This window comes from Hemiscyllium ocellatum, chromosome 28 (assembly GCF_020745735.1).
Source record: "Hemiscyllium ocellatum isolate sHemOce1 chromosome 28, sHemOce1.pat.X.cur, whole genome shotgun sequence".
NCBI lineage: Eukaryota > Metazoa > Chordata > Chondrichthyes > Orectolobiformes > Hemiscylliidae > Hemiscyllium > Hemiscyllium ocellatum.
In genome coordinates this window covers 4,685,320-4,707,543 of record NC_083428.1, presented here as the reverse complement: position 1 = coordinate 4,707,543, position 22,224 = coordinate 4,685,320, and the positions used below count along the sequence as shown (strand labels likewise).

General features: G+C 44.7%; 1 protein-coding gene across 1 annotated transcript in view; it reads left to right on the top strand.

Moving 5' to 3' along the window:
* Positions 1-21,491, top strand: part of yjefn3 (YjeF N-terminal domain containing 3) — a 51,744-nt gene extending 30,253 nt beyond the window's left edge. The window contains exons 3-6 of the mRNA XM_060846427.1: positions 10,184-10,294; positions 17,429-17,542; positions 18,104-18,251; positions 21,292-21,491. Of these exons, the coding sequence (XP_060702410.1) occupies positions 10,184-10,294; positions 17,429-17,542; positions 18,104-18,251; positions 21,292-21,491 (573 nt within the window). The remainder of the gene's footprint in view (positions 1-10,183; positions 10,295-17,428; positions 17,543-18,103; positions 18,252-21,291) is intronic.
* Positions 21,492-22,224: the final 733 nt, after the last annotated feature.

Sequence of the window (22,224 nt, the reverse complement as noted above, 5' to 3'; positions counted from 1 at the left end):
GAGGGTAATTTAAGAGTCAGTGACATTGCTGTGGGTCTGGAGTCACGTGTAGGCCAGACCAGGGAAGGATGGCAGTTTCCTTCCCTAAAGGACATGAGCGAATCAGATGGGTTTTTCTGACAATTGACAATGGATTCATGGTCATCATCAGACTTTTAATAAGAGATATGTATTGAATTCAAATTCCACCATCTGCTGTGTGGGGTGGGGTGGGATTCAATTTCAGGTCCCCAGAACATTACCAGGGTCTCTCGATTATTGGTTTAGCAAATATACCAGTACGTCATCACCTCCCCTGTGTTAAAGGAGCAATTCACTTCGAGAAACAGATTTCAAACTTGATTTCCAAACTTTGTATTATCGCCATCAAACACACCCAGGACAGGGACAGCACAAGGTTAGATACAGAGTCAAGCTCTCTTTACACTGTCACAATCAAACACTCCCAGGACAGGGATAGCACGGGGTTAGATACAGTGTCAAGCTCCCTCTACACTGTACCCATCAGACGCTCCCAGGACAGGGACAGTATGAAGTTAGATACAGAGTAAAGCTCCCTCTACACTGTCCCCATCAAACACTCCCAGGATAGGGATGCATGGGGTTAGATACTGGCACAGTGGTTAGCACTGCTGCCTCATGGTGCCAGAGACCCAGGTTCAATTCCCGCCTCAGGCGACGGTCTGTGTGGAGTTTGCATGTTCTCCCCATGTCTGCGTGGGTTTCCTCCGGGTGCTCCGGTTTCTTCCCACAGTCCAAAAATTTGCACGTTAGGTGAACTGGCCATGTTACATTGCCCATAGTGTTAGATGGGTGGGTTGCTGCTTTGGCGGGTCGGTGTGGACTTGTTGGGCCGAAGGGCCTGTTTCCACACTGTAAGTTATCTAATCTAAAGCTCCTTCTACACTGTTCCCCATCAAACTCTCCCAGGGCAGGGACAACATGGGGTTAGATACAGAGTAAACCTCCCTCTGCACTGTCCCCATCAAACACTCTCAGGACAGGGACAGCTTGGCTTTAGATACAGAGTAAAGCTCTATCTGCACTATCCCCCAACAAACACTCCCAGGATATGGTCAGCATGGTGTTAGATACAGAATAAAGCTCCATCTACACTGACCACCATCAAACACTCCCCAGACACAGACAGCATGGGGTTAGATACAGAGTAAAGCTCTGTCTACACTGTCCCCCATCAAACATTCCCAGGGCAGGTACAGCACGAGATTAAATACAGAGTCACCCATCACCAGGACAAGTACAGCTTGGGATTAGATACAATTTACAGCTCCCTTTACACTGTCCCCATCAAACACTCCCAGGATAGGGGCAACATGGTGTTAGATACAGAATAAAGCTCCCTCTACATTATCTCTATCAAGCACCCCGAAGACAGGGATAGCACAGGGTAATGTTCCCTCGGGGAGGGATAGCACAGGGTAATGTTCCCTCAGGTGGGGATAGCACAGGGTAATGTTCCCTCAGGGAGGGATAGCACAGGGTAATGTTCCCTCGGGTGAGGGATAGCACAGGGTAATGTTCCCTTGGGCAGGGATAGCACAGGGTAATGTTCCCTCGGGTGAGGGATAGCACAGGGTAATGTTCCCTTGGGCAGGGATAGCACAGGGTAATGTTCCCTCGGGTGGGGATAGCACAGAGTAATGTTCCCTCGGGCAGGGATAGCACAGGGTAATGTTCCCTAGGGGAGGGATAGCACAGGGTAATGTTCCCTCGGGTGGGGATAGCACAGGGTAATGTTCCCTCGGGTGGGGATAGCACAGGGTAATGTTCCCTCGGGTGAGGGATAGCACAGGGTAATGTTCCCTAGGGGAGGGATAGCACAGGGTAACGTTCCCTCGGGTGGGGATAGCACAGGGTAATGTTCCCTTGGGCGGGGATAGCACAGAGTAATGTTCCCTCGGGGAGGGATAGCACAGGGTAATGTTCCCTCTGGCGGGGATAGCACAGGGTTATATACAGAATGAAGCCTATCTACTCTTGCCCATCCAACACTGCACTGTTTTGTGGTATCTATCAGGAGATAATAACAGAATAATGCTTGCTCAGAAACAACCTGAATCGCCCTGTTGTGTTTTGTCATTGTACTTTACCATGGAATCCATACATTGCTACTTGGAATTGTGTAAAACAGCGTCACATTTTCACATCTTTTTGTAGACACTCAGTACAAAACCCATTTGTTGAAACACAGGCTCTATCATGAGAGAGCATGTTGAGCTACCTCCATCTACTTGTGGTTGAATAGCAGGTGTAGTCAGGTATCTGCCACTTTTTGAACATTTGCTTTATACTGCTTGACTTTTATGAAAGACCTGCATTAGTACCTGTTTTCGTGAATCGCAAGAAGATTCTGGCTTTTACGAAAAGCGACAAACTTTTTCCCATTTAAATCATGCACCTTTGCTTTATGTTATTTTTGGCTTACGAAAGGTTTCCTTTCGGATAACGGGCCATACCTGTATAGGACTGTGACTTGGTGCAGAGGAATGGGTGGGCCATGAGTAGTACATGTTAAAAGTTATAAATGTGACGGCACACTGAGTAATTTCATCGTGATCTGTGGAGACAAACAAGTCTGTAACCCATGGTAGAACTGGCAGCACACTCTACTCTGTACTTATAAACAATGATCTTTGCATGAAAACTGCCTAATTAGCACAGTTAAATCTTTCCATTATTTCATTCAACTTGCTCAATACCAGGTTTTGTCTCTTTGATCTTTGCATGATGTGACACAGGGTGTTATTTCATGGCTACAGGTCCTTTACTTTAAATGGCACAAAAAAAGCAATGCAAATATGCATATATCTTAGAATTGACATGATAGAGTTATCTATAATATATTAAATCTTATATCGACTTCCTTTCAATTGCTTTCCACATTATAAAGATTGTGTCCACATTCCTATGTAAATATGTCACACTGTAACGCAGTGCCACCACGGGCAGCAGGCTGTAACAGTCCAACTCATTTACAAATATCAGTTAAAAACCAACAAAAAAAACTGCAGACGCTGTAAATCAGAAACAAAAACAGAAATTGCTGGAAAAGCTCAGCAAGTCTGGCAGCATATGGGGAGAGAAACCAGAGTTAACGTTTCAGGTCCAGTCACCCTTTCTCAGAGATATCTGTTATGCATTAAAAATCCCAATATTATTCTCCAAACTGTGGTTTGCTTCCTTGGCATCAATATTACCCAACAATCTCAGTCATTTTAATGTGGCTTTTATAAAGGGATATCTAAATTGATATGATGTGGCTGACATCTGTTTGATGCAAAGATTAGCATCATGTCAGTGTTCTTGTACTCTGTGACCCCCGCTCAGTGTTTTATCAATCTGAACTCCCCCCAGTTGCTGATCATCCAGGTTTGGCCAGGAGTTACCAGGAATTAAAGATGAATTTCTGGATATTCCCTGGTTGAGAGAAATTGCAGGCATTTTTTTTTTAAAAAACAATTTGTTTGACTTCACATTTGTGAATGATCTATAAGAATATTGGAGGCGGGAGGATATGTGGAAGTGAAATAGCTGGATGGGATAATTGGAGAAAGCTGTTGGGTAAGAGGGTGTGGAATCATTTGCCCAGCATTGAGCTGAACTAACTAGAGTGTGCACTTCGAAAAAAGTTGTACTTTTCCAAGCCAGCACATAACTGCGTTTGAGAGGGTGTAAAGCAAGTTCATGGGATTAATTTTAGGACTCAAAGGATTTCCATTGAAGAGAGCAACAATATATTATCTGAGGTTTCGAAGAATGAACAGTGATCGCATTGAATTATCTGAGTGGGGCTTGGCAGGATAAGTGCTGAGGGACAGTTTCTCCTGAGTGGAAGGTCTAGAATGGGAGTCATGAGGCAGTCTTCCCCTCAACACCCCTTCCCTGATGTGATGTGAACAATGACAAGAAAGGTGGGAAGGTGCAGAAAAGTATCAGAACCTTGAGCTTGAGAAGGATTTTTCCAATTCTACTCCTAAAGGACACCCTCAAAACTCGCCCACTGAGCAGGGACTGCTCTGGTTCCAATCTCATTAAAGTTCTGACTTGTTATTTCTACACCACTTCTGATTTTCCTCTGCTTCCCTGAGAGACTGTGGCGGGGCAAATCCCTGAAATCTGACAGGATCCGGAGGCTGTAGCTCACCGGGAGCTTGGCCAGGGTCCCCATCCTCCTCAACACCTTGCCCACACAGGTCATCATTGACAGTTCCCCCCAGCCCCAGCCACATCATCATCGAACCAGTTCAGGAATCATCCCCACACCATGACAGTCCCTCAGCATTTCCCCCAGAGCTCAGGGACAGATCAGATTTACATGCTTCTGTGATAGGGTTAGGATTCTACCAGGTTGCTTTGCACATAGGGGCACAGAAACATACACACACACACACACTTACACACAGAGACACACAAACACACACACACACACACACACACACAGACATGCAAACATACACACACATAGACACAAGCACACACACACTTACACACAGAGATACACACATACCCGTTTACACACAGACATACACAGAGGCATGCAAACACATGTACACAGACACATACATTTACACAATTACACACACATTTACACGCAGACACATACATGCACACATAAACACACACAGAGATACGCACACCTATTCACACACAGACACACGCACATGCATGCACACACAGACACGTGCACAGATACACACACTCATACACATGCGCATGCACACATGGTATTTATCACTCAATGAGGTATTTCTGAATTGTGACCATTTTTGCAATATAATAAATGCAGGTAGTATAAGTGGCCTGGCAAATGTGGACTGAGACAGAGAGAAACCTTTTCACACAAAGGCTGCGAATCTTTGGAATTCTCTACCTCAGATGGCCATGGAAGGTTCATTGTTTAATATGTTGAAGGGTAAGATTGGTAGATTTTTGGGTACTTTGAGAATTAAGGGCAATCTAGAGTTGAGGTAGGAGGTTGAGCATTGAATTCTGGGAATTGCTGCAGGCTTTGGTGGGCCAGTGAGCTGCTCTTGTGTTGTTGAAGAACCAGAGGAGATGGAGATAAATGGTCTAATTCGGCTCTGACTTCGTAAGTTCCGATGACACCACCATCTTCACCTTTTGACCTTTCCCTTTGTCTCAGCCTTTCTTGGTTCAAAGTATCATCACCACTTCTGCTATCTTCACTTCTTTGAACTTTCCTGTCATGTTACTTTCAGAGTGCCCTCCTGAAACACTCTCTTCCCTCACTGTCACTCTCTCTCCCCTCACTGTCACACTCTCTCTCCTCACAGTCACTCTCTCTCCCCTCACTGTCACTCTCTCCCCTCAATGTCACTCTCTCTCCCCTCACTATCACTCTCTCTCTCCTCACTGTCACTCTCTCTATCCTCACTGTCACTCTCTCTATCCTCACTGTCACACTCTCTCTCCTCACAGTCACTCTCTCCCCCCTCACTGTCACTCTCTCCCCTCAATGTCACTCTCTCTCCCCTCACTATCACTCTCTCTCTCCTCACTGTCACTCTCTCTATCCTCACTGTCACTCTCTCTCCTCACTGTCACTCTCTCCCCTCACTGTCGCTCTCTCTATCCTCACAGTCACTCTCTCCCCTCACTGTCACTGTCACTCCCCTCATTGTCACTCTCTCTATCCTCACTGTCACTCTCTCTCTCCTGTCACTCTCTCCCCTCATTGTCACTCTCACTATCCTCACTGTCTCTCTCCTCACTGTCACTCTCTCCCCTTACTATCACTCTCTCCCCTCACTGTCACTCTCTCTCCTCACTGTCACTCTCTCTTCTTACTGTCACTCTCTCCCCTCACTGTCACTCTCTCTATCCTCACTGTCACTCTCTCCCCTCAATGTCACTCTCTCCCCTCACTGTCACTCTCTCTCCTCACTGTCACTCTCTCTATCCTCACTGTCACTCTCTCTCTCCTCACTGTCACACTCTCCCCTCACTTTCACTCTCCCTATCCTCACTGTCACTCTCGCTCCTCATTGTCACTCTCTCCCCTCACTGTCGCTCTCTCTATCCTCACAGTCACTCTCTTCCCTCACTGTCACTGTCACTCCCCTCATTGTCACTCTCTCTATCCTCATTGTCACTCTCTCTCTCCTGTCACTCTCTCCCCTCATTGTCACTCTCACTATCCTCACTGTCTCTCTCCTCACTGTCACTCTCTCTCTCCCCTCACTGTCACTCGCTCTATCTTTACTGTCACTCTCTCCCCTTACTATCACTCTCTCCCCTCACTGTCACTCTCTCTCCTCACTGTCACTCTCTCTTCTTACTGTCACTCTCTCCCCTCACTGTCACTCTCTCTATCCTCACTGTCACTCTCTCCCCTCAATGTCATTCTCTCTCCCCTCACTGTCTCTCTCTCTCCCCTCAGTGTTACTCTCTCCCCTCACTGTCACTCTCTCTCTCCTCACTGTCACTCTCTCCCCTCACTATCACTCTCTCTCCTCACTGTCATTCTCTCTATTTTCACTGTCACTCTCTCTTTCGTTACTGTCACACTCTCTATCCTTACTGTCACTCTCTCCCCTCACTGTCACTTTCTCTATCCTCACTGTCACTCTCTCCCCTCACTGTCACTCTCTCTCCCCTCACTGTCACTCTCTGTCCCCTCACTGTCACTCTCTGTCCTCACTGTCACTCTTTCCCCTCACTGTCACTCTCTGTCCTCACTGTCACTCTTTCCCCTCACTGTCACTCTCTCTCCTGACTGTGTTGGAGTCAGGACTGATTCCAGTTCCTCCAATCACTCTCTCCTCAGAACTCAAACCACACAGGTATACAAACACTTGCACATAGAGACCCACTTTGAATTACAATCATTGTTGTAACATGAGAAATGCAGATAGTAAAAGTAACCTTACGACATTCCCTTCATTCCTCCAATCCTCGGCTTTGACAAGTCCATTGAAGATGAGGAAGCTTCATCGAATAATGGATCTTCAAGTATCCTGAACAGTTGATCACTGTTGCTTATTGCTGATGTGACTTGTATGATCAAGTGATCGAGTTAAAGGATCTAGTTGATGAGTCTAGTTTAGTTATTTGGTTTTAATGGCAGGAATATTGGTTTAGCAATTTGAAACATTGATGTTTTCCAATTTTGGTTGACATCTGAAATGGAAACCAGGTGGTTATGGGGGGGGGGGAGGAGAAGCTGATGATCTTTCCCTGTCAGGACACGATGAATGGGAATGACTTTCATCCTCACCTGGACTCCATTTTCTTCAGTCTGGCTATTGGTAAGTGATAACACTCTTCAATAGCTGACTTTGAAGTCACATATTTCTATTCTTGGTTTGAAAAAGAGAATCAAAAATGTTGCTGCTTACATTAACCTGTTAGTTGCCAGACTCCTTTGCAAGGATCACCTGTAAAAACGTGCCATTCAGGCATTTGACACTCTACTCATATTATTTGTACTTCTCTGTTGGTATTCTTCATCACTCAGAATTAACTTGTCATCATCCCTCCGCCCATAAATTCCGTCCTGTGCACTTCTCTCCACTTCACCTGATGAAGGGGCAGTGATTTTAAATAAACCTGTTGGACTACGATCTGATGCCATATGATTTTAGGGAGAAAGTGAGGACTGCAGATGTTGCACAGTCATAGAACATAGAATCCCTACAGTGTGGAAACAGGCCCTTCGGCCCAACATGTCCACACTGACCCTCCAAAGAGTAACCCACCCAGACTCATTCCCCAACATTTGCCCCTGATAAATGCACCTAGTCTGCACACTATGAGCAATTTCGTATGGCCAATTCACCCTAACCTGCACACCTTTGAATTGTGGGAGGAAACCAGAGCACCCGGAAGAAACCCACACAGACACAGGGAGAACTCCGCATAGTCGCCCAAGGGTGGAATTGAACCTGGGTCCCTGGCACTGTGAGGCAGCAGTGCTGACCACTGAGCTACTGTACCGCCACAGTCAGAGTTGAAAAGTGTGGCGCTGGAAAAGCGAAGCTAGTCAGGCAGCATCCGAGGAGCGGGAGAGTCAACATTTCAGGCATAAGTCCTTCATCAGGAAACAAAGCAGTATGATTCCAGCCTCACAAGGGTCACGTGTGTGAACAACTGTCAATGATCTCCTATTGCTCCATGGCTAATGTCTCTCTATTTCCTTCTCACTTCAATGTGCTCATTCACATCACTCATTTCAAATATGCCCGCGATCCTCCTCGACCTCATCTGGTGCTTGGAGCTGGGTTCTGCCGTAGTGTTGTGATTAACAGAGACCACATGTACCAGCAATCAGACTTGGCACAGTGATGTGCACAGCAGGGCTCTTCCACTGAGTCAGTGGGACATCAGAGTTTTAGAATTTTCACACAGTGGGCATTTACCAACAACTCATTACATCAATCCATATTTTTCTGTTGGTTGGTGATTTGTACAAAGCCTGCACAGACAGAGATGTGCGTGTGCTATCAATTGTCGGCACTGCCTCAGACTCTCAGCGTCGAACCCCCTCACCCCCTCACCTCCTTGTGAAAAGCAGTTACTGGAAATGGATCAGAAATTTCTGTTCATTAATTTAACAAGTGGAAAATCACAGGCCGCCATCCAACAATGGTATTTACATTACAGCTTTCAACGCCAGCTCCCAACAGGGAGTGCAGGACTAGAAGGTAAACTCTCATGTCACATAGGGGTTGGCACGACTAGACAGGGCAGGCTTGCTATCAAACATAGACTATAGTTTGAAACTTAGAAATTAATGATGCTTTTATTTATCTGCAGTGAATGAACTTGCATTTCTCAAGCACCTTTCACAATCTCAGAGCATCCCGAAGCACTACACAGCCAACGAAACTCATTTTGAAATGTAATCACTGTTGTAACAGAAGAAATAGAGCATCCAATTAGCATACAGCAAACTCAAACCAACAGAATAATAATAATAATAATAATCTGTTTCGGTGATGTTCCCCACAGCTGAATGTTCAGGATATCAGGCATAGCTCCTCTTCGAAACAGGGTAATGAGGTCTCTTCTATTCACCCCAGAGACCAATCAGAGCCTCAGTTCATTGTAAAGATGGCACCTCTGACAGAGCAGCACTCCCTCAGTACTGCACTGGGAATATCAGCCTCACTTAATAAGATTCAGGTCTCTACAGACAGACATTATACATGGGATTCAGGCAAACACTTATCCTGACTTGGGATTCAGGAAACCATTTGCCCTGACTTGCTGTGGACCCAGATGGACGTACATTACTGGATGCATCTCAGTCTACCTCTCCCTCACTCTATCTCTAATTTTTACGAGATTTTTTTTACAGGTGATTGCAAACTCTCCAGAAGTTAAAGATTAATTTCCAAGCACTGACTTGGGAGAATGATCTGCATTGATGCTGGAAACACTGTACATTTTTTTTTGTCTGAAAGACTTCCATAGTTTTGGAGAAGGAAAGGAAATAAATGTGTTTGACTGAGAGTTATGTTTAATCATTAAGTGGTTTATGAACAGCCTGTTCTCTTTCTGATTGGTTGGAAGGATGGATGTGTCAAGGGATCAATGGTGGAAGGGTGGGATGGGGTGATTACAACCAGGGCACTATGGGACTCTGACGAGTTGCAATGGAGTCTCCCACTGCCCTTGTCCAAAGGTTGGAATTTTATTGTGTGCAAATTATATCAGTAGCAATCTGTACTCTTATGGTCTTAGAATAGTCTGGGGCCATTCTGGGCTTGTTAGATGTGCTTTACAAACTCAAAACTTCCTTTCTGATTAAGTGATAAACAAAGAATTCGAGTTGGCACGCTAAGTTGTTTATCAGTTCAGGGGATGAGGGCATCACAGGCTAGACCCGTCCCTAACTACTCAGAGGGCAGTTAAGAGTAAACCACATTGGCTGTGGGACTGGGGTCACACCTACGCCAGACCAGGTAAGGATGGCAGTTTCCTTCCCCAACAATGGATTCACAGTCACCATTAGACTCCTAATTCCAGATTCTTATTGTATTCAAACTCCACCATCTGCTGTGGCAGAATTTGAACCCAGGTTCCCAGAACATGACCTGGGTCTCTAGATTAACACTCCAGCAATAATATCACAAGACCATCACCTCCTCTAAGGTTAGGATTGGCAAAGGCACTGATGATCTTTCTCTTTCCTCCTCAGGCTTTTCCGCGGAGCTCACTGTCAAAGAAACAGCCAACGATATTGGTGATCTGTGGTCAGGAGCAGAATGGAGCCATCGGTCTGACATGTGCAAGACACCTGCGTGCATTTGTAGGTATCTGGGAGGGTGCAGGGTCTGTGCGATTGGCTGTTGGGCAGCTTTCACTGAGTGATGCTGATGTCCTTGCCCTGAGAAGGGCAGATTTGCAAATGGAAATAGACTTGCTTCTAAATGATTCATAAATTATTATCAACATAGTCAAAATGGAATCAAAGACGTTGCATTAATTAATTGGACATGCGCATTGCTGGCAAAGTCACCATTTCTGGGCCATGATTAAATGCCTTCTTCAGTTGCTGCAGTTCTGGGGTTGTAGGGACACCCCATAATGCCTTTTAAAGAGGGAATTCCAGGATTTTGACCCAGCAACACTGAAGAAACAGTGATACATTTCCAAATCAAGTTGGGGAGTGCCTTGGAAGGGAACTGTGGATGGTGGTAATCTCCAATTCTGTAATACCTTTTAAACCTTAAAGAACCCAAAGAATTTTACTGTTAATGAAGTACTTCTGATAAATTGTCAATCTTGAGCTATGGCGGCCAACTGTGTATTGTAGGATCCCACAAGCAACAACCTGTAAATGACCAGATAGGTTTTTTTTAACTGCAATGATGGGGTGGTTCTGAAATACATATTGGATCAAGGGCACAGAGGAAAGTGAAAGGAAATGTACTTTGAGTAGATCAAATTATAAGAAACATGGCATCGAGTGAAGAAAAAGTAATTGTTTCCATGAAGAGAGAGCTCAATAATCAGGGGGCAGAGAGTAAACAGAATTGGTAGAAGATGAGACAAGAAGATAAGGAGAAATCCTCGTTTCATTTAGAAGGTGTAAGGGTTTGGAGCTAACTACCTGAAAGGCTGATAGGGCTGGATAACTTCAGCACATTTACTGCACCCGGGATACAGGCTTCGATTCTGTACTCAAGTTCGACTACACACTTTAAGTGTGAGTGGTGGAGAGATCAATGCCCGCATTCTAACAAGGGTTCAGAAAAGAATTACAGGTGTGTTGCTGGGATTGGTGGTTTGAGCTTTAGGGAGAGGCTGACTAGACTGGGGCCATTTTCCCTGGACCTTCAGAGGCTGAGGGGTGACCTTATAGAAGATTATAAAATCATGAGGGGTATGGTTAGGGTAAATAGACAAGGTATTTTTTCCCAAGGTCAGTGAGTCCAGAATTAGGGGGCATAGATTTAGCATGAGATGGCAAAGGATTAAAAGGGACCTAAATGGCAACTTTTTCACACAGAGGGTTGTGCGTGTATGGAATGAGCTGCCAAGGGAAGTGGTAGTGGATGGTATTTTTTATAGAATCCCTACAGCGTGGTAACAGGCCCTTCAGCCCAACAAGTCCACACTGGCCCTCTGAAGAGTAACCCACCCAGAGCCATTCTCCCTATCCCATATTTACCCCTGACTAATGCACCTAACCTATGAACACTATGGACAATTTAGCATGGCCAATTCACCGAACCTACACACCTTTTGGACTGTGGGAGGAAACCAAAGCACCTGGAGAAAACCCATGCAGACACAGGGAGACTCCACAAAGACAGTCACCCGAGCCGGGAATCGAACCCAGGTCCCTGGTGCTCGGAGGCAGCCATGCTAACTGCTGAGCCATCGTGCCATTCCCAGGTAATATGTTGTATAATTACAATATTTAAAAGGCATCTGGATGGGTACATGAATAGAAAGGGTTTAAAGGGCAATGGATCAAATGCTGGAAAATGGGACTGGATGAGTTTAGGATATCTGTGTGGGAAGCTAGAGAAGTGATTGCTGGGCCTCTTGCTGAGATATTTGTATCATTGATAGTCACAGGTGAGGTGCTGGGAGACTGGAGGTTGGCAAACATGGTGCCACTGTTTAAGAAGGGCGGTAAAAACAAGCCAGGGAACTACAGACTGGTGAGCCTAACCTCGGAGGTGGGCAAGTTGTTGGAGGGAATCCTAAGGGTCAGGATGTACATGTATTTGGAAAGGCAAGGACTGATTCGGGATAGTTAACATGGCTTTGTGCGTGGGAAATCATGTCTCACAAACTTGATTGAGTTTTTTGAAGAAGTAACAAAGAAGATTGATGAGGGCAGAGCAGTAGATGTGATCTATATGGACTTCAGTAAGGCGTTCGACAAAGTTCCCCATGGGAGACTGATTAGCAAGGTTAGATCTCATGGAATACAGGGAGAACTCAGGCCTAACAAATACACTTGAAATTTCTCTGGACATATTTGAAGTGACGCTGCTCATTAGCAGCACTGAACTAGAATTTAACTAGAACTAGCTTAAAGGTAGAAGACAGAGGGTGGTGGTGGAGGGTTGTTTTTCAGACTGGAGGCCTGTGAACAATGGAGTACCACAAAGTTCGGTGCTGGGCCCTCTACTTTTTGTCAGTTACATAAATGATTTGGATGCGAGCATAAGAGGTACAGTTAGTACGTTTGCAAATGACACCAAAATTTGAGGTGTAGTGGACAGTGAAGAGGGTTACCTCAGATTACAACAGGATCTGGACCAGATGGACCAATGGGCAGATGGAGTTTAATTCAGATAAATGGGAGGTGCTGCATTTTGGGAAAGCAAATCTTAGCAGGACTTATACACTTAATGGTAAGGTCCTAGGGAGCGTTTCTGACCAAAGAGACCTTGGAGTGCAGGTTCATAGCTCCTTGAAAGTGGAGTCGCAGGTAGATAGGATAGTGAAGAAGGCATTTGGTATGCTTTCCTTTATTGGTCAAAGTATTGAGTACAGGAGTTGGGAGGTCATGTTGCGGCTGTACAGGACATTGGTTAGGCCACTGTTGGAATATTGCATGCAATTCTGGTCTCCTTCCTATCGGAAAGATGTTGTGAAACTTAAAACAGTTCAGAAAAGATTTACAAGGATGTTGCCAGGGTTGGAGGATCTGAGCTACAGGGAGAGGCTAAACAGGCTGGTGTTGTTTTTCCTGGAGCATCGGAGGCTGAAGGATGACCTTATAGAGGTTTACAAAATTATGAGGGGCATGGATAGGATAAATAGACAAAGTCTTTTCCCTGGGGTTGGGGAGTCCAGAACTCGAGGGCATAGGTTTAGGGTGAGAGGGGAAAGATATGAAAGAGACCTAAGGGGCAACTTTTTCACGCAGAGGGTGGTACGTGTATGGAATGAGCTGCCAGAGGATGTGATGTGTCAAGCACTGTTCATGTGTAAATAAAGGGTGACATGATGATGGGATACCAGCCTCTCTGGAGTTGTTTCATGTGTAGTGCCAATCAAGTGGGCTGCTTTGTCCTGAATGGTGTCGAGCTTCTTGAGTGTTGTTGGAGCTGGACCCATCCTGACAAGTGAGGAGTATTCCGTCATACTGCTGACTTGTGCCTTGTTGATGGTGGACAGGTCCGATATCATTTGACTGGAAGTTCTGAGGGGGTTCCTATGGTAACCCAAAATGGCTGCCCAATGCCAGGCACTCAGGCCTAACAAATACACTTGAAATTTCTCTGGACGTGTTTGAAGTGACGCTGCTCATTAGCAGCACTGAACTAGAATTTCCAACGTTGATGCTTCTCTGTGGCGTAGTAGTTTAAATAATTTATTGCCGATGCCTGTCAGATTTGCAGGAGAGAGAAGATTCACAGCCACCAGCCAGCCTCCTCCTTCTGTGAAACAGCAGATGTTAGCCCCTGTCAGAGTCAGGATTCTGAAAACCACCCGAGAGTTCTGTTTCTCAGCTCCTTGCGAAGAACCCAAACCAACAAACTGATAATAATACCTTCAGCTTCATTCTGTCGTCTTGTTGTCACTGATTTGCAACATCAGGATAGATTCAATCTCTCAGCGGTTGTTACGAATACAAATCTTGTTTTAATTACTTCCCAGGATGTAGATAACGGTAACAATGTTAAACTTGCTGCTTCATCCCCAATTCTGAACCTGCCCCTTGAGGAGGTAATGGTTGGTTCTTCTCCCTCAACCATAAGAAATGGGAACACGAGGAGGCCATTCGGCCCCTTGAGTCTGCCGTTCAGTAGGATCGTGGCTCATTTGATATTCCTCATGTCCACTTTCCTGCCCTTTTCCCAATGAATCAATGCAGTTCCTATTTGCAATTGAGCCCCTTGGTTGAAGGAAAATACATGAAGGTGAGTACTTACAGGACATTAGGGATAGAGCTAGGGAATGGGATTAATTGGATTACTTCTTTCAAATACTTAGCACAGCAATGACCTATAGGAAAGATGTAGTGAAGCTTGAAAGGGTTAAGAAAAGATTTACCAGGATGTTGCCAGGGTTGGAGGGTTTGAGCTACAGGGAGAGGCTGAATAGGCTGGGACTGTTATCCCTGCAGCATTGGAGGCTGAAGGGTGACCTGATAGAGGTTTATAAAATCATGAAGGACACAGATCGTGTGAACAGCCAAGGTCTTTTCCCCAGGGTAGCGTAGTCCAATACTAAGGGGCAAAGGTTTAAAGTTAGAGGGGAAAGGTTTAAAAGGGACCTAAGAGGTAACTTTTTCACACAGAGGGTGGTGCATGTATGGAATGAACTGCCAGAGGAAGTGGTGGAGGCTGGTACGATTACAACATTTAAAAGGCATCTGGATGGGTATATGAATAGGAAGGGTTTAGAAAGATATGGGCCAAGTGTGGCAAATGGCACTAGATTAATTTAGGATATCTGGTCAGCATGGACGAGTTGGACTGAAGGGTCTGTTTTTGTGCTGTACATCTCTATGGCTCTATGATGGACTGAATAGTCTCAGTCCCTGCTGTACTATTCCAAGAGTCTGTCAAGAAGCTACAGATCTGAGGTTCAGTGTGAAACGTATTTGAAGCACAGTACAAAAACTTTCTTTACATTACTGGAAAATCAGCTATTGTTTTGCATGAGACAGACCTGATCCCTTTTCTTTAACTCAATGAAGCAGAGAAGAGTTTAGATTGAATTGACTGTGCTGTGTGGACCTCCTCATGAGCTGGCAAGCACCAGGAGAGATGCTCACTCGATGTGCTTTTCTTTGGATGTACCAGGCTGCCCCATGGTCTGGGTGCCCACAGTTTGCTATCACATCCATCAGTACCGAATGCAGGGGAGTGGTGCTGAACAGAGAGACCGAGGGGTGCAGGTAGGCAGGGTGGTGAAGAAGGCATTTGGCACGCTTACCTTCATTTGTCAGAACATTGAATATAAGACTTGGGATGTGATGTTGCAGCTGCACAAGACATTGGTCAGGCCACTTTTGTTACTACATACAAGTCTGGTCGCCCTTCTATAGGAAGGATGTTAAACCTGACAGGGTGCAGAAAAGATTTACAGGACTGGAGGGTATGAGTTATAGGAAGAGGCTGAACAGGCTGGGAGGGGAGGGGAATTATTGGTCAGGGTTAAATATGAAATTGAAAACTGCTGTCAGGACACATTTTAATAATACACACATACTTCATAGCAAACAAAATATGCAAACCCTTCCTGAGTTGAAATATAGATCCATCAACCCACCATAAAAAGAATATACATAGCTCAAGCTTAGGCACAGAAGTTTTATTGCAAAGGGATCAGAAGTCATTCTGTCTTTCACTGATAGGACTGAACTCCACTCAATAACCTGCGCAGTTTGCAGTCTCTGACCCTCTGTAGCCACGACATTTCACATAATGCATACCAACTCTGGACACTCACTGAATGCCCCCTCCCCCATTGGTCTTCCCCGGCAATTTACTCTTCAATTTGAGTGTTTGCTCTTTTTGTCTTTGCTCTCTTCCCTCGGAGGGCAGAGTGTGAAGTTATGGAACAGGAGGAGGCCATTCTGCCCCTCCTGCCTCCTCTGCACACACAATGCAATCTCATGCCATAAACCCATCTTCACCTCACATTCCTTAACGTTGTTAGCTGACCAGATCTATCTCAGATGCAGAATTACCAACTGATCTACCAACAAGTGCTGTTTGTGGAAGAGAGTTCCAAACTTGCACTAACCTTTGCATACATTTCGAAAGCTCCGTCTCAAATTTTTAGACTCTGACCCCAAGTCCTCGACTCCCCAGACAGTAAAAATTGCTTTTTCTGACCCACACTAAATGTTCCCCCAGAACATTGTGAAATCTGTTACTTCCTAGCCAGTTAACATGTAGAGAAAACAGTTCTAGTTTGTGCATTCTCTCTGGTAACTGACCACTTGGTGTCTGAGTATCATTGCAGTAAATTTACACTGAGCTCCTGGGGGAGCTATAAAACTGACTCACTCTCAGACAGATCATGGTGAAAACTGTCCCACCATGAGTCAAACCATCTTTTCACCAGATGGTGGACAGTCAATCCTGGACAGCAGGAAGACTCTGAGCTTGTGGTACAAAGAGAATGTTTGAAGAATATGTTATCACGCAGAGTGGTGTTAATGCACAAGGGGCTGTCAATGCAGTAGCTATCACTTTCCTGAAAAGAACATTGCATCAGTATCTTGAAAGGAATAGATAATGAAAGGTTATGGGAAAAAGGCAAGAGTTCTGGAATTAGAACGCGTAGCTCCCGTTGCTCTGGTATGGATATGATGCCATGCCTGGCCTCTCATTATGTTCTAGGCGCCATCATTCAGAAATAATTTACATGTATACAGGACATTGGGTGAGCAAAATATCCTGAGGTGCTTCACAGGAACTGACAAAACTTTGATATTGAGCTATACAAGGAGATGTCTAGGACAGGTGACCAAAACCCGTGGTCAAGGAGGTACAATTTGAAGGGTCATAAAGAAGTAGAGAGATGTAGAGAGTAAGAAAGGAGGGAATTCTAGAGTTTGGGGTCAGGCAACTAACACAGAGCCTCGATCGATGGAGGGTTTGCAAACAGAGTCCAGTTTGATGGAGGGGCGATAGCTCAGAAGGTTGAAGGACTGGAAGATGTTGGAGAGAGATTAAGGGGCGAGACCATGGAGAGATTTACAGAGGAACCTCAATTATCTGAAGGGCACTGGCAGGGAGTATTTCATTTGGTTAATTGAATTCTAGATAATCGAATGCTGGAATACATAGTTTAGTCGAACATCGGGACCTTGCGATCTTGCCGGATAATCTAATATTCGGATAATCGAGTGTGGGATAATCCAGGTTCCTCTGTATGCGCGTGGATGAGAATTTGAAGATGAAAGGTACTCCTGGAAAATAACTTGCTGACAAACCATGGTTTGGTTTTCTGACAGAACTACGAACCGACCATCTATTACCCAAAACGTTCCTGCAAACCCATCTTCCTGGACTTCACAGTTCAATGCGAGAAAATGGATATTCCATTCCTGTCCTACCTTCCAGCTGAGGTAATCAAAACTGAGATGATCAATTTCATTAACACTGTGAGAGGGATACAAAAAAAATGATTTTTAAAAACCCCTTATTCTCAGGAACACAGGAACACTCATTTCAGCACCTGTTCCTTGAACTGACTGATAGAAATTGCACCCCATGGTTTCCATATTACACCCAGAAAATAGGCACATCACAAGTCACCTCTGACCTTATGTGGGTTGCTGAGTGTTAAATGGGAGTAAGGAGATACAATTTCAGGAATCTAAAGTTACATTCAGAGTAAAGCTCCCTCTACACTGTCCCCATCAAACACTACCAGGACAGGGACATCATGGGGTTAGATACAGAGTAAAGCTCCCTCGACACTGTCCCCATCAAACACTCCCAGGACAGGGACAGCACGGGATTAGATACAGTGCAAAGCTCTCTCTAAGTGAAATATTTTGTTAGGACACGGAACTGCAGAAGTTCAGATGAGCTGAAGTCTAAGGATGGGACTCAGTTTGGTTTACTCAAGCTTTGTCAAGGATGAAATGGGGTTTGTCATTAAAGCTGCTTTCTTCTGTCTGTAGGTCCAGCTGATCAATGATGCCTATAACCTGATCATAGATGCTGTGCTGGGACTCTCAGACGAGGCTGGACTGAAGGAACTGTACACCAACATCCTGGCAACTATGAAACACGTGAAAATTCCCATAATTAGCATTGATGTCCCTTCAGGTGAAAAAAAATCATCTGGTCCATTGTATCTGTTCTGGACTCGAAGTAGACTGGTTGAGTTAATTGCACACATTTCCCACTGCCTTGTGCAGATTATCCACTTCACATATCTATCCGATTCCCTTTGTCTTTTCCTCCCTGTCTGTTCCTATCGTTAATGTGTCTATAGTTAACGACAGTCCGTTTTGATCTGTCTCTATATATCCTCAGTCCATTGAAACAACCAGTGATCCGGGACTGTTTGAGCCGGGACATTGTACAAACCACACGGGGGCTGATGTTGTTGTTCCTCCCAAATGTAGGGTGGCACAGTCACTCAGTGGTTCGTGCGGCTGTCTCACATCATCAGGGACCTGGGTTCCATTCCACTCTTGGTGTCTGTGCTGTATGACTCTATGACTGCCTACATGGCATTTGCACATTCTCCCTGTGTCTGTGTGGGTTTCCTTCCACGGTCCAAGATGTGCACACTGTACTGAAAATACAGGATTAGGGTGGGATTCCATTCAGAGGGTCAGTGCACGCTTAATGGGCTGAATGGCCTCTTTCTGCACTGTGGGGGTACTATGACTAATGGCATTTAGTGATTTTAGAAAGCTTGTGACTACAGAGTTGTCAATCTCAATTGAATGTGCCCAGAAACCTGTCTCATTCACAAACATTGCCCTCCATCTGTTCAAACAGAACACACAACTGGTGAAATAGATTTTTATTTAGCTTTTTATTTGAAGCATTTTTAGTCACAGTGTTTGTATAGAGTCCTGATTGGATGAGAGATTAAACAAGCTGCCAATGAGATTCGGAAATCCAACTGTTGTTCTTTATTTGTGAATGTTAGAATAAAAATATAACTCATGATTTTTTTATGCCAAACCTCTTGATTTCTAAGACTTTGTCTCTTGGGTTAAGAGCAATGGCATTGGCCCGTCTGGGAACATCCTTCTTCAGGTGGTACGGTGATCAAACCAGACTCAATACTCCAGCTGCCATCTTTTCCAAATTGGCTTGGCTGGCCAATGATATTCAGGGAGAGGGGGCTGCTTTGGAAGGTCAATGAGGATGATTTTAGGACTGATCACCTCTTCCTTTCAATTTCACAAGCTAGAAACTATGGGTAGGCCATTCAGCCCTTTGACCTGCTTTGCTGTTCAATATGATCACGGCTGATCCTTTATATCAATGTTACGGTTCCATTTTTCTTCATACCCTTTGATGCCTTTAAAGTCTAAACATTTATCCACCTCCTTCTTGAATATATTCAGTGACTTGGCCTCTGCAGCCTCCTTTGAATGAAGAGGTTTTTCCTCATCTCCATCTAAAACAATCTCCTCGTAGCTTGAGAAAAGCAGCAGATCATTGAGCCCAGACAGCTTCCCCGACCAGAAGTCCAGGGAGAGATTCCTTCCACCTCACAGCCCCTGGGCTATCTTTGACCAATTATACCAATCTCCTCATTGCCTGCCTCAGCTTCTTTGCTTTTTAAGCTGTATATTGTGACACCATCACTCCCAGGCAGAGTGGAGATGGCTGTCTAATTCTCCTCCCAGTAAAAAGTGAGGTCTGCAGATGCTGGAGATCAGAGCTGAAAATGTGTTGCTGGTTAAAGCACAGCAGGTTAGGCAGCATCCAAGGAACAGGAAATTCGACGTTTCGGGCCAGAGCCCTTCCCAAAACATCGAATTTCCTGTTCCTTGGATGCTGCCTAACCCGCTGTGCTTTAACCAGCAATACACTTTCAGCTCTAATTCTCCTCTGGAGGGAACTCTACTGTCAGTCTCTGGGAGTAACCTCATATATTCAATTGGTTTTCTGTTCCTGTCCACCACCGACCGCTTCTCACTATGTTGTAGTTTTAGTATGAGTTCCATTTGATGTGATTTGTACAGATTCTTTAAATAGTTTCTGTTTGCTGCAATTGGACTGTTTGTAGTGAGTTCTAATGTAAATCTGACCATGCTTCCAACTCATTGGCTGGCTGAGCAGTGTCATTAGAACAGAAGAGAATCAGGAGTAGGCTATTCAGCCCCTTGAACCAGTTCTGTTATTCATTATGATCATCACCATCTTGACCTCAACTCCACATCCCTGTCTATTCCCCAGGACACCTGACTTAAGATTCGCCAAAAATACGTTCAATAACTCACCTTCCACTGCTCTTTGAGATGTCCAAGGAGGGTTCTAAAGTCCTCCTCATTTGCAGCTTGATTGAAAAATTACCCCAGCTCTAGATTTCTCCATGAAGGTAGGCACCTCTCAGAATGTACCCTCTCAAGTCCCCTCAGAATCCACAAGTTTCAATAATATACCTCTCAATCTTCAAAACTCCTGCAATAACAGGTCTAATCTTCTCAACTTCCTGAGATGTCCCTTTATCTCAGAAATCAGTGTAATGGGTTTTCTCCAAACTACTTCCTGCATGCTGTTCCTTAACTAAGGAGACCAAAGCTGTACATAGCAGCTGTAGCCTCACCAACACCATGTAAAATGTCAATACTCACTTTGTCTTTAACCTGTACTCTGGATGTGGCTTCATTATTCAAACATAGTCTGAGAAGTTAGTAACGAGTCAGCTTTTGGAAACCGTAGGTTGAATGGAGAAGATGCTCCCCCAGTTTCGAGGATCTTGATCCAGCAACTCTGAAACTTGGACAAAGAGAAGGTTTCCAACTCTGTACGTCTAAATGGGATTGGCGAGGTGGTGGCTAAGTGTGCTCTCGGACACGTCTCGAATCCCACCATGGTAGATGATGAATTTTAAATTCAATTGATAAAAAGAAGAATTAAAAGCTAGCCTAAAGGTGACCATTGTCACAAAAACCCATTTGGTTCACTAATGTCCTTTAAGGAATGAAATCAGCCATCTTTACTGGGTCTGACCTACATGTGACTCCAGACCCACAGCATCACGGTTGTTTCTTAACTGCCCTCTGAAATGGTCCTAGCAAGCCAGTCAGATTAAGGACCCAAATAAGGATTAGCATTAATTTTTTAAAAAGTCCACATCAGGCCTGACTTTAACGACAAATTATTTTTCAAACAGGCTGGGATGTCGAAAAGGGCAACACTGAGGGCATCAATCCAGAAGTCCTTGTTTCCTTGGCAGCACCGAAGAAATGCGCCACACAATTTTCCGGAAAGTTCCATTTTCTCGCTGGTCGTTACCTTCCTGATGACCTTCAGAAGAAATACGAGCTGAATCCCCCGGATTACCCAGGAACCGACTGCATTGTGCAACTTTAAGAAGAGATTGGTTTTGAGACAATGGATTCAAACGAGATGAAAATTGACCGAATTAAAACTGAAAGTGAATAATACACGGCATCGACTCCTGTGACAGGAGCTGCATTCTCCAGAAATCACGGAACCAACATAACAGGTTCCTTGTGAAAAGTCCTGGAAAATGCATCTCCTCAGAAACAGATTTGCATCAGCACCAATCAGTTTTGTTTATCTCATCAAGATTGTGTACAGGCTTTTTTTCTGTTCAGAATTTTAACCTTTCTTTCTTTCTTTTAAGTTCCATAAATGTGAGTTTGTTGTAGAGAATGTTTTTTTATGCAGCATGATGACCAAGTCCGGGTTAGATGTACTTGTGATTTTTAAAAATTCCTGTTCCCCATATTATCAGATAGGGACCAGGATATTTCACTGATGAATACCTGCATCTGCGAATGATCCTGTCCAGTTGCCCTGGAGAAGTTGGTGTGTGTGTGTATGTGTGTATGTGTGTGTGTGTATGCACTTGTGTGTGCATGGGCATGTGTGCATATGCACGAATGTGTATGCATGTGTTCATGCGTGTACCTGTAGATGTGTGTGTGTGTGAGTGTATGTGTGTGTGGGTGTGGGTGGCTGTGTGTGTATATGTGTGTGTGGGTGTGTGTGTGTGGGTGTGTGTGGATGTGGGTGTGTGTGTGGGTGTGGGTGTGTGTATGTGTGTGTGGGGGTGTGTGTGTATATGTGTGTGTGGGGT